General features: G+C 62.8%; 1 protein-coding gene across 1 annotated transcript in view; it reads left to right on the plus strand.

Moving 5' to 3' along the window:
• The first annotated feature begins 1,376 nt into the window (after window positions 1-1,376).
• COL5A1 (collagen type V alpha 1 chain) overlaps window positions 1,377-12,623 on the plus strand; it is a 150,556-nt gene continuing 139,309 nt past the window's right edge. Inside the window, 1 exon segment of the mRNA XM_047768868.1 lies at window positions 1,377-1,747. Within this exon segment, the coding sequence (XP_047624824.1) occupies window positions 1,630-1,747 (118 nt within the window). The 5' untranslated portion in view covers window positions 1,377-1,629.

The following is a 12,623-nucleotide window of genomic DNA, read 5'->3' on the forward strand; positions in this document are numbered from 1 at the left end:
GGGTGTAAAACAACGAAGAACTGTAAACCCCAGAAAGAACATTTCTCTTTACGTTGGGGTCTCATCCTTTCTCTGTGCAATATTTAATAGCTCCAAGAGCACGTGGGGCAGGTAGGGAGCTTGAGCCTCAGGGGAGCAGAGGCCGACTGCCCAGCTCAAAGGGCAGCCCATGGCCACCCCAGCAAAACTCACCTCCACCCACCCACCCACCCTCTGCTCCTGTTTCCAGGAAGATGGGAATTAAAGGGCACGTGGGGAATTTCACATCCCGTGTGGAGCTGTAACTGGAGACAGGGAGCAGGAGATCCCAGCCCGCGCATCACTGGCTGAATTGTTTGTTCAGAGGGCATGAGGACAGCTTAGGGCTTGCAAAGCCCCCTGACCCACCTTCACTCCTCTTTAGAAACCTGCCCCGCTCTTGGGGGAAGGGGTGGGGGCAGGGCTCTGGGCCTCTGGGACCAGGTGGAAGGGGGTACCCACCACGGACGCCTGGCAAGCCTGCTGCTCCAGGGAGCTCTCACCAAGGCTTAAAGAAGTGGCAGCAGTGGTGCCTGCTGTCACCTCGCAAGGGGGGAGTCTTCTCTGCTTCCCCCTTTGCTGCAGAGGGGTCACCCACAGCAGGAGCTGGGAGGGGGGAGGGGTGTCGGCCAACTGCGCCTGATTAATATCCCGGACGTGTGGCGCGCAAGCTCCCTAGGGACCCTCGTAGGAGCCTAGACCCCAGCTTGGGCGCGGGGGTGGGGAAGGTGGGGGCCGGGCGGCTGTCCAGGCTGACATGTCTGCCACAGTCTTGGGCGCCCCGATCTGGCTGCCCTGGAAGTTCAGTCTCCACCCAGAAGAGGAGCTCCGAACTCTAAGGAAAAGAAAAAGTTAGGCGGGGTGAGCGGCAACTTTTTTTTTTTTTTAACCCCCCAATGACGGAATTCGGGGCTCCTCCGCCCTGGTTCTGGGGCTCGGCGTGGCGCGGGCACCGGGAGCGGCGAGAGCGCGGGTCCTGGGTGGGCGCTGGGCTTGGGCGCCGCGCCCGCCCCGAATCGGCTCCCGCCCCGGGCCAGCCCCCTCCCCGCCGCCACTCGCCGGCTGTCCCCGCCCCCTCGCCCGCGGCGCCCAGTGGGAGGCGGGGGCCGGCCTGGCCGAGCGCAGCGCGGGCTCTGATTTGCTGCGGGCGCGGGGGAGCGACGGCCTCCGCGGGTGTCTTCCCGGAGAGCGGGCGGGGGGAGAAGGGGGAAAAGTGCTCGGCGCCCAAGGCGAGGTCCGCACTCCTCGTCCCCGCGGCCGGCGCAGGACCTCACTCCAGCGGAGCGCCCACGGGGAGCGAGTCGCGGGGCGGCGGCGGCGGCGGCGGCGGCGGCGAGGAGGAGGCGAGCAGGAGGCGGAGGCGGCGGGGGAGGCCAGAGGGAGCGAGCCGCGCGGGGTCCCAGGCGCCCCGCGGGCCGAGGTCGAGCCCTCCCGCCCGTGGGCGAGCGCGCCAGCCGACCCTCCCGGGAGCCACCACCACAAAGAGATCGGGCGGGCGCCTGCTCCCATGACTCCCTAAAGTTGTGCCGGCCCCGCTGAGTCCGCTGCCCGGGCCGTGCCCCGCGCCCCGTGCGTCCCCGCGCGCCGACCCGCGCCCCGCGCCCCGCCGGCATGGACGTCCACACCCGCTGGAAAGCGCGCAGCCCGCTCCGCCCGGGCGCCCCGCTGCTGTCCCCGCCGCTGCTGCTGTTGCTGCTGCTGCTGTGGGCGCCGCCTCCGAGCCGCGCAGGTAAGGGCGCTGCGCGCTGGGGGGCGCGGGGCAGGGGCTGCGGGCGCGGGCGCGGGGCGGGCGCGGCTGTCATCCCCGCGCGCCGCCGGCCTCTTCCGCGCCGGCACCGCCTTCCCGCTTGGCTGTGGAATGCACGGGGCCGAGACTCCGAATGCCATTAGTTGGGGGCCCGGGAGAGAGAGAGAGACGCGCCGACACAACGCTCCCGGGGCGCCAAATGGGCCGGCCGGGGGGGCTGTGTGTTGGATCAGCCAGAGGGGTTGTCCACCAGGCCGACAAACTTTTGTCGCGAAACTTTGCGTGCTCTGTCCCTCAGCGCAAGCTCGCAGCTCTGGCCCACACAGTGCCGTTGCAGAACTTCCTCTCCCGAAACCCGGGAAGGGTCGCCCCCTAGAGTCACCGCGGGTCAGTTCTCCTGGGCCTCCTGGGATGGGGGGCCGCTGCGGGGCGGGGGCGGGGGCGGGGGAGATCCCAGAAGCTGAGCCTCCAGGGCCCGACTTCTCCCAAGCACCCTCCAGTCTGCCACCAGACCCGGCTGGCTCTCCCTTTCCCAGGGGACAGGACTTCTTGCAGTCCCTGCCGCCCAAGTACTCAGTGAGTGGTACTGGGGAGCCCCGGAAGGTGGTAGAGCAGCCCTGCTCTAACCCCACTTCTTGACCTTTCGGTGGGCTGTCTTTCTTGGGTTTGCCGCCCAGAGACGGGATTCGGGATTCATGCTGCAACACCGGGAGAGGGTCCTGGAGTCTGGCTCTGAGGGGTTCAGATGGTGCATAGCTGTGGGTCTCTAAGGGAGGGCTGCCCTTAGAAGGAGCTGTCTCCCGCAGGCGTCTCCACCAGGGCTGGGCTGACAGTGCGCCTGCCTGGATGCTGGCAGCTCCCACTCCCTCCTGCACAGCTTCCGGATGGGCCAGTGGTTTTCTAAGGGTCCCCTTTTGTGCTTCCCTGTGGCTGGGTCTTCACACACCCTTGTCACTAGAGCCCAGGGCCCTAAAAGTCCCCTGAGGCCCTGGTAACAGATGGGGCATCTCGGGGCCACCAGGCAGGGTCAGGGAAGGTGCGGGCAGAGCCATGAGGCAGTGGCTCAGTGGACCCTGGACCAGCCAGAGGTCCCCCGGGAGAAGGCACTGCTTCCCCCCCCCCGCCCCTGCCTCTGCCCCCCCACCCCCCCCACCGCCCCCGCTTCGTAGTTTGAAGACCTGCGGGCAGAATCACTTCTCAGGTTCCATTTGCCAATTAAGATATTCGGTCCCTTTTTCCTGGCACAGTGCGTGCTTGTGGGCCAGAGGGGGTGAGCAGGAGTCAGGGTGTCTGGCCAGTCAGGGGCTGGGGAGGGGAGGGCTGCCTGGCCTGGCTCCAGGGACCTGGGATCTTACCCCTAGGGCAGCCACCAACGTGTCCTGGAGCCCCCACTGACTGGCTCTGTGTTTCTCCTGGGGTCACTGAAGGTGGGGGACAGGAATGGCCTCCAGGAAAGTGATGGGGAGCAGGCTGGGGGCTGTGGTTGGGGACCTTGTGTCCAGGGACACAGCCCTGTCCCAGATCCTCTGCCGGACGTTGCCCCAGGAGTCAGGTGGGAATCTTTTCGGGGCATCACCACCCCAAAAAGCCGGGGCTGGGCACTGGCTGGGGAGCACACACAGCCTGCCTTCGCCTGGATTTGGGGTCGGCTCTTTGCCTGGCTCCCCATCTCTGCCCCCTGCCCCTCTCTAGTTTCCCTTCCTGAGGGTGGCCCAGAGGTAGCTGCCTGGACCGTGGCTGCGGGGTTGGACCTGCTCCTTTTGCCGAAAAGACGTTTAGAGCCCTGGAAGAAGCCACTTCTCCGGGTGGGTTTCACAGACCCCTTCACCCCCCCAGGGTGGGACCAGCTTGGCTTGGAGTCATCCTCGGTGCTCGGCCAGTGGGAGCGGCTGTCCACTGAGATGCGGGGGGTGGGGGGGGGGAAGAGGCATCCAGAAGTATCCTCTCCATTTTGGGAGTCACCAGATGGTTTCTGAGTTCTCTCGGAACATGGCCTTTTTTTTTTTTTTCCTACCTTCTTCTTGGCCAAGTGTGTGAGGGAATGAAAAGTGAGATTGCGTTTGGGGCCGTTTAACGTTGTAACAGGCAAAGGAGAGCATGTGAAATGAAACATGACCCCAATATTTGGAACTTGAGGTCATCTCCTCGGCCCGTCATTGGTGGACGCCGGTCACGTGACCGCCTCTTGCAATAATTTGGTGGGAAGCGCTGTCCAAGTTTTGCGGGCCTTGACAGACATCGAATGGTTAAATTTCCTCTGACTCAGTCCAGTTGCTGGAAGGAGGGCCTCTTCCATCTTCCCTCCCTCCCCCCTTCTCCATAAAAGCACAGTCGGGGGAGGAGTTCAGAAGCCAAGCGAATTCCCCAAGCCTCGGTCTCCTCGGGTCCAGATTTCAGGGGCTGGAGGGCTGCAGCGGCGGTCACTGCCCAGCTCTGGGACCACCCGGCAGGGGCCGTGGGCAGCCGTTTCTTTGGGGCCGTGGGCAGCCGTTTCTTTCCAAGGTGGAGGTGCAAAGCCCCTTGCTCCAGGGCTGCTCTGGGGTGCTGGCCGGAGCCTGCTCCATCACCCCACCCTTCGGATATTTCTGGAGGCTCACCACGGCCCCGCCCTCAGCCGAGCACAGCTGATGCCCGCCCGCCCCGCCTCTGCCTCCTGCTGTCTGGCTGTCTCCCATCCCTGCCCTGTCTGTGACCAGGGATGGAGGAGAGGGGTGCAGGGAACAGACACCCACTGCCCCCGCCCCTCACCTTGTAACAGCGACCGTGAACACAGAGCAGCTGTGAGCGATGCCCCCCCGCCCCCGCCCCACCGCCCCGTGAGGGTCGAGGCTGAGTCACTCACACCCCAGGCCCGGTGGCTGTTCCCACACTGGGTTTGACTTGAGGAGCCCCCGGGAGATGGGCACATGAGGTGACCGTTGGACTGAATCTGCTGGCACCTGTCTGGTCTGCTCCTGGCCTTGACTCGGCAGCATCTCATGGACCCGCCCCCTGGGGCCTGTGAGGTGAAGGGGGCTGGGCTCCGAGAGGCCCAGGGAGCAGGTGCACTGGGACCCTAGACCCTGGTCTGTCTCATCTCTGCGCCCGGCCCTCAGTGGGCTTTCCTCCCTGTCCTCGACCACCGGTCCGCTCTCCCTGGGAGAGGGCCTGTGCCCAGGGTCGCAGTGGCCTGGGGCTCCGCCCAGACACAGCCCTGGGTCAGGGAGGTGTTCCATTTGACCAGCAGAGTGTTTCCGTCTTCCTGGCACCCACCCCCCATCTGTTCCTGCCCCCCCCTTTAATCTCAGTGCCATCTTGGGGCACCCAATGTCTGCCGTCTCCGCTCCCCTTTCCCCAGGCCCTTTGCTCACCTGTGTGACCCGCTGGCCACTGGAGGTTTGCCTGCCCTGGGCCTGGTGGTGGGAAGGCAGGGGTGACAGGGACGCCTTGGCTCCAGGGGCCCGCAGGCTGGTGGGGGCTCACGCAATGGCCCTGTCCGTGTCACTCTTCAGGCTCCTGCCGGGTGTCATGGAAGAGAGTCTGGAGGGAGATCTGGGCCGCTTCCTGGAGGAGGCGACGCCAACCTCGACATGGCCCTCTCTTCTCCTCCCTTCTGTCCCAGAGAGGCCCCCAAGCGCCTCCTCGGCGGTGCCCTCGTCCAGCCCTGCCTTTTCCTGGAGGACTCTGCCCAGCGGCACGCTCCTCCGGGGCTGCTTCCATCGCTGGAAAGCCCCTCGTTTGCTCGGGTGGCGGGGCGCCCCCAGCACCGCCTGTCCCCAGAGAGCTGTGCCAGCTCAGGGGCTGCTGTGAGAAAGAGGGCGCCTCCGAGGGGACAAGAGGGAGGCCGGGACTTCCTGAACCCTCTCTGGGTCCTGCACTGAGACAGCGTGATGGCCTCCGCCTGCCCTGGCCTGGCAGGAGGGCTGGCCCCTTTGGGTTCCCCTTGCAGGGGTGGGGGGGTGCACTCCTCGACAGTCAGATTATTGAGCCCAGGGTGGCCTGCACGGCTCCTCTGCCTCTGAGCGCTTGGCTGGGCTGGGTCAGTCGCCGGGCCTCATTGTCCCCCTCTGGCAAATGGGGCGAGTGGATTTCTTACAGGGAGGGTGGCTGTGGAGACGGAGGCTGTCGGTGGGAACAGCATGTGGGACCCCGAGGCGCGGGCGGCCCCTGAGTGATGGGGCCTCATCCTGACTGCAGTTTTGAGCGGCGTTTTTGCAACAAGAGAAAAGCATGGTGTTGCTACCACCCCCTTAATGCCAGTTTTCCAGCGGGAGCCCGGTCTGGGGAGGCGTGTCTGTCCCAGGAGGCTCTGGGGGCTGGTGAGCGCGCCCGGGGTGGGGGGGCTCTGCCGTCCACAAGTGACTCAGCCTGGCCGCTCCCTCACCCTCCTCGGCCCCTCATCTGTTGGCTGGCCCGCTTTCCCACGTCACCAGAAGCATCGTGTGTGTGAATGCTTTACAAGCCCATTCGAGGGTTGCGGGTGTGTGTGTGTGTGTGCACGTGTCAGAGCCTGGGATGTGTGAGAGGTGTCCGTGCGTGTCTGTGGTGCACACGTGTGTAGGTGTACAGGTACTTGTGTTTTCAGGGTCTGCGCAGGCAGAGCTCACGGCAAGGCCCCTCTTGCTCCTTGTGTGGCCCCCCCTGCCCCCCGGGGAGATGAGCTGTGGCCACGGGACCCGCTGGGCAGCCACAAGGTGGAGGGTCCAGCCCGGGTCGAGTGAGGTCCCGCTGAGGCTGACAATCTGATGAGTCTTTTTTTTTTTATTCATAGGGGCTGCGGTTCTATTGCAGCTTCTGCATTTCCCTCTGTTTGTTTCTCCCCTATAATCAACTCATCTGGTGTCAGCATGTGGCCAGTTGTTAGTTTTAAGATTGCTGGCCTGGCTCATGGTGACACGGAGGCCCTGAAGGCGGAGCCCACGCTGGCCCTTCTTGTAGGCAGGGCTGCCCCACCAAAGGATGCGACGCGGAGACCCGGCGTGGGGGTGGCTCAGGCCCGGCGGTCTGGGTCCCCAGCCTGGCGCCTCGCCCACCAGCTGTGCGTTTGGCCTCCGTTTCCCTGTATGTCGGAGTGACTGTGACTCTGCAGGATTTCTGAGAGGGTTCGGTGCATAGCGTGTGCCAAGCACAGAGCAAGCCCCTGTTTCTGTTGTCACTGTTCTGTCCTCCTTGGGCCCCAAGGTGGGAGGAGGCAGCGGGTCTGGGGCCTGGGGTGAGTTCCTGGCTCTGTTCCTGGTGGCCGAGTGGGCCCTTTCCTCTTTCCTGTGAACAAACAGTCACCCTGGCGTCTCCCTTGTGGGTAAGCCCGAGAAGGGGTTTCACGGGCAGTGCCTACTGGTGACTTTATCGGATCCCTTTGCTGCTCCTTTTAGAATCCCAGCCTGAGCGTGGAGGTGTGTCCTGGGCAGTTGTGGGGCGGTCCCCACCCAGCATGCCTGCCCCTTCCTCTTCGGGCCACCCCACTTGACAAAGAGGAATGGGGGGGGCCCAGGGATGGGAATGGACCTGCCCGCCCATGTCCCACCTCAAGGACTCTGGTCCTCTACCCCTAAGACTTGACCGTGGGTGATGGCTGATGGTCTGGAAGGTGCATCTGGCGGGGGGGGGGGGCACAGTGGGGGCTTTGCTCACTCAGACACTGTTGCTGTACCAGCCCAGCCCCAGGCGGCTGCAGCAACGTTGGTGGAATGAACGATGCTCAGCAGAGGTGCACGGATTTGTGCTGGGGTGCTGGGGGTCCCGCTTTGTCATATACGTCATGATCCCATCAGCTTTGACTCACCCAGTGTTCCTGGGCAGATTCCCAACCTGCATAATAACCCACACGTAATAACCCACAGTAGGAGAACAAGTCACCACTCTTTGATGACTCAGACCTAAGAAATGGAACCACACGCTGACCCATTTTTCTCCACGTTTCATTTCACAGGGTCAGGGGCCCAGCCCGTTTCCTGCGATGTCTCTGTGCATGAAATGGGGGTTCCTTTATTTTCTGTTTCCTAGACCTGTGTTCTTTGGGGGGAAATTCACACCTATCTCCTGTTCTTTCCCGCCAGCACCTTGGCAATAAGGATTTTATTGCCTTCCTTTTTTTTTTTTTACATTAAAAAAAAATAAACAAATGCCACAGATGGGCATCAAACTGTGTGTATGGCGCCGGAACGATTTAACTGTAAAAACTCTTGACATTCTCATTGGAAAAACAGTGATGTGGCCATGAGAAAGGATGAGCGTTTTAACCTAAGTGGAAGGTGGGAATGATTGTCTTCCTGGGGCGGGGTGCGGGGAGGGCGGCGGCTGAGGCTTCGGCGGAGTCCTTTCCCGTGCGGGTGCGGAGCGAACACCGCAGAGGCTGGCCCCTGTGGGGAGAACTGCTCCGGAGGGACAGTGGCTGTCTGAAGCGTTTGTGGACCTCTGAGGTGAGTCGGACCTGTGCCCGGCATGGGGCAGCAGGTGCACAGGTGAGCAGTTGGTGACCATCCCGGCCCTGCAGGAGCCTCTGCGCAGCGGGGGACTCAGACCTGAGAACAGGCTCTTCCAGGGAAGGGCCAAGTGGGAGGTCCTGAAACACGCGTCAGCCAATCAGAGGCAGGCACCCACCGGCCCCTGGGCCTCCAGCCAATCAGAGGGAGGCACCCTAGCCCCTGCGCCACCAGCCAATCAGCGAGAGGTACCTGCAAGCCCAGCGGTGCCCTGGCCAATCAGAGACCAGTGTGCTTCGCCAGGCCCTGAGGCTTCTGGGTCCCACCCAATGAGTTTAAAGGGAGCTGTCCCTTGGCGGAGGCACGTGGCCATTTCCTGTGTGTGTCTGTGTTCTGGTTCCTGTTCATATTTAACCAGCCCCTCCTCTGGGGTGATACCCGGGGTGTCTGTGATCCCCACACCAGCCTGGACCGAGTAGGGTTGCCCGATCCTGCAGATGTGCAAAGGGAGGGCCTGTAGGGCAGCTGGCGCAAAGGCATGACGGTCGCCCTCTGCTTCCCAGTGAACGGCACCCCCTTTGGTGCAGGTCATACCAGTTCCCGGCATAGATGCTGGAGTAGGTGCCATTCTCAAAGCCAGGTAAAGGGGTCTCCCGCAGCTTCCGGTTCTTGTTTTCTGTGGGACAATCTCTTGGCGGCAGGGTCTTCATGAGGACGTCCGGGGCCCCCACCAGCTGGCCCATGGGGGTCAGTTATGGGAGCCGGTTGAGTGGCCTGCGGAGTGGAAGTCTGGGGAGAAGCCGGAGCTGGCCCAAGGGAGGGGATGGGGGGGCCAGTGTTCTCAGGACCTCCTCTCTCACCTGAGACAGGTGGACCGCAGGTGTCAGGGTAAATGATGGGGGGGGGGGGGGCTACAAGGGGAGGAGTGCCAGGATGGAAGCCATAGATGATAGACACTCCCCCACCCCATATCCTCCCCATTTCCTTCTGCAAGCAGCAGGGATGCTCGGCTTTTCTTTCCTGCCTGGGGGCAGGCTCACCTTTCTCCTAAGGAAAGACGCTTCTACAAGAGCACAGAGCAGCGGTCAGGGCGACCGGGAGGCGGGGAAAGTGAGCCTCAGGGTTTACTCGGGCTTGGCTCTGAGAGTGTTGTTATCGTTGTCGCTGTTGTTGGGGGCATTTCAAACGCAGCACATCGGATCCCGCGACCCACGTGGAATCAACAAGGACTGGCCCAAGGCCAGTCTCGTGGGGCCCAGTCCCCACCCGCTCCCCTCCGCCCAATCACTTTGAAGCCGAGCCCTGACGTCACGTGTCACTCAGTGTCCACCTTTGTGACCTGTCCGTGGGGGTGGGATGGTGGACAGCCCCTCCTGAGGGGCTCAGAGAAGGACCTCAGCTAAGCCAGTGCCCTGAGGGGAGGAGTGGGCACGACTCTGTGACCCCCAGGCTCGCAGCTCCCTTGTGAGCCGAGAGGGCGGGGCCCTTGCTTCCAGCCTGTCTCCATGTGCCTGGGCTCAGCACAGGCGCCGAGGCCCCGAAGAACACCTCCCTGAGCCTTGGTGGCCCCATCTAGGAAATGGACATAAATGAATACCTGTCCCAGGGGCCTGCTGGGCTCACAGCACTGGCTCCTGTCATTTTATTGCCACCTGTTAAAAGGCATGACGTCAGTACTCAGCATTTGTATAGGTGGCATGCGGGCAGCTCCCTCCTGCCCTGGCATCGAGCTGCTGGAGTCTGTTGCGATGCCACAGGAGAGAACTCAGGGACCACCTTTGTCCTCTTTAGGCCCAAGGAATTCACGGGCCCGGCAGGTGGTGCAGGCTCCAGACTCTCCCTCCAGCTGCAGCCCCTGCGTGGGACACTCCTGAGACAGGACCCTGCCATCTGCTGTTGGGAGCGGAGGGACCTGGCTCCCCTCTGTGAAGTGCCCCTGGGTGGCTTGGCCAGAGTGACATGTCCCTTCTCCTGGGCTCAGACCTGGGTGGCTCCAGCTCCCTGGGGACACAGGCTGCTGCCGTGAGCCGACTGGCTGGGCCAAGCCGTAGGGAGCACAGTGTGTGTCCAGGCTTGGCTCAGCCTGGAGGCGTAGGAGGAACCAGAGCGAGCCGAGGGACACTGGGCACTGTCACTTCAGCCGGAAGCCCCAGGAATTTCCATCGCTCCTTTGGTTTTCATTTTTTTGGGCTGTGTTTGTGACCTGTGGAAGTTCCCAGGCCAGGAATCGAACCCACATCACAGCAGCGACACGAGCCATTGCAGTGACCACACCAGATCCTTAACTCACTGTGCCACCAGGGAAGTTCCACTCCTTTGACTTTGGAAAGGCAAGTTCAGGACATGAGGCCGAGAAGCAGTGATGCATCAGTGCACAGCAAATGGGACCCTGCAAGAGCCTCCAAAGGGCTTCCACTCCCAGCTGTGTGACCTCGAACTCTTTCCTTAACCTCTCTGATCCAAGTTAGCTTATCTCCAAGCCAGAGGCACTGGCACTGCCTGGAAGGACGTGACCTGCCCGTGGACAGAGGGCGCCTCCTGGGGTGCCCTGCATCCTGTGTTTGATGCAGGGCAGCGGATGCTGGAATCATCCTGAAAGCAAGAGCTGTTCTTGGTCTCTGTGTTATTATTATTGGATAATAACGATTCTGTAGCATCGTTGCTATTTATATTGTTTCTCTTACTGGTGCAACTCAGGGAGGCAGTGCCTGTGGTTTCTCTAAGGTGCCTGAAACTAGGAATAAAGCTGCCTCTTGCGGGGCTGGGGCCACAGAGGAGGCTGAACTGTCAGTGCCGGGGGCCCGAGCCTTGGGATGGGGTTGGGGGGCAATCCAGGTGGGGTAGGGGGTGCATTTTACAGACAATATTTGGGGAGGCGGCTGTTGACCTTCCGCTGAATTCGTTATAGGACCTTCTCCGGGTCATTTTCTTGGCCCAGGAGCGCTCGGCCCTGACCGTGGACAGGCCGCATCCCTCGGAAGGAAGTGGGTGTTTACGCAGAGCGGGAGGGCTCCCCCAGTCAGTGGTCTAGCCTCTGGCCTTGGGGTCCTTTATTGCTGATGAGTCGACTCAGACCTGGTGGGCTGGGCCCCGTGTCCCGAGTCGGGGGGGCCCCAGTGGTCTCAGAGCTCCAGAATCAGGGACGGCATCTGAGCCCCACAGTCTTGTTCTGAGACTCCGAGGCGGGAGGGCAGCCTAGGTCTCCTGTCCTGACCCTTGTTCACTGGGCAGCTCTGTCGGGGAGCTCAGCCCCATGCGGGCAGCCGGCATCCAGAGGCAAAGCGCTGGAACCCGGCGTCCGGAGCCCATGCTTTCAACCTTCCTGCCACCAACATGGGGCTCATGAGCCTCTCCAGGCTTCTTGTTCTCAGGACTGGGAACGAAAGCGGCTCCCAAGTGGAGAGGCTCATCCTCCCTCCCTTTTCACCGCCCCCCCCCGCCCCCGTCTCCAGTGCTGGGGAGGAGACACGCCGGCCAGGGGGATGGTGTCCTGGCAAGGAGGTGGCCTGTCCTCACACCCCCCGCAGCGCCCTGGGCCTCTCATGGGCAGGCTCCCACCTCCCATTCCTGGCCAGGCCCTGGCCGATTACAAACAGCTGCCTGGCCCGCGAGAAGGATTTACAAACACTGGGAAGGGCTGGGGTCCAGCTGGAAGGCACAGGGCACGGGGGTGGGGGGCTGGGAGGAGCTGGGCTGGTTGGGTTGGCATGACCGACCTGCAGGCTCTCGGCCCGCCCGCCACTCTGGTCGCCTCTGGGCCTGGAGGATGAGGGGCTTCTGGTCCGAGCCAGCCCTGGGGTCCCTCGGCCCCTCAGTGGCCTCTTCGACCCAGCAGCTGATACTTGAATTAGGTAGAAGAGCATCTGACACAGGAGAGGTGTGTCTGCTTGGGAATTTTCTCTGAAGGCGAGGAGTTGGAACTTCTGGATCTTTCTTTCCCCTTATCCCGAGCGCTGTCGACCGTTGTTTTATCCAGATGACGTCTTGGCAAGGTGGGAGCATCCCCATCTTCCAGGCAGGAAAACTGAGGCTCACAGAAGTCCCACCACTAGTAAGCTGGAGCCTTTACAGTCACATTCGAGTTGTGGAAACTGGGTTTCATCCAGCCTCCTGGGAGCCAGACATTACAGTGAAGGGAGGTTTCAGCCCCATCAGCCCCATCTTTCCATCTGGGGTCAGGACCCCCCCCCCCGCCCGGCAGCAGGGGGCTGAGAGAGGGGGAGGTTGGTGGAACCCAGTGGCTGCCCTCTGCCTGTCTCCTGGGGCCCAGGCCGGGAGCTGGTGCCTGCCCGGTTTCCGGAGGAAGCCGTGCTGTATGGGGCGCCCACTTTCCCGAGCCCCCCAAGTCCCTCGTCCTTGGGCTTCTCAGAGGAGATGGGGCAGGCTCTGACCTTGCGCCCTTGTGTTCAGCTGCGAGGAGCGGGTTTGTGCGGTGGGGGTGGGGGGGTGAGTGGTTC

Source organism: Phacochoerus africanus, chromosome 2, assembly GCF_016906955.1.
Source record: "Phacochoerus africanus isolate WHEZ1 chromosome 2, ROS_Pafr_v1, whole genome shotgun sequence".
In the NCBI taxonomy this organism is placed as follows: domain Eukaryota; kingdom Metazoa; phylum Chordata; class Mammalia; order Artiodactyla; family Suidae; genus Phacochoerus; species Phacochoerus africanus.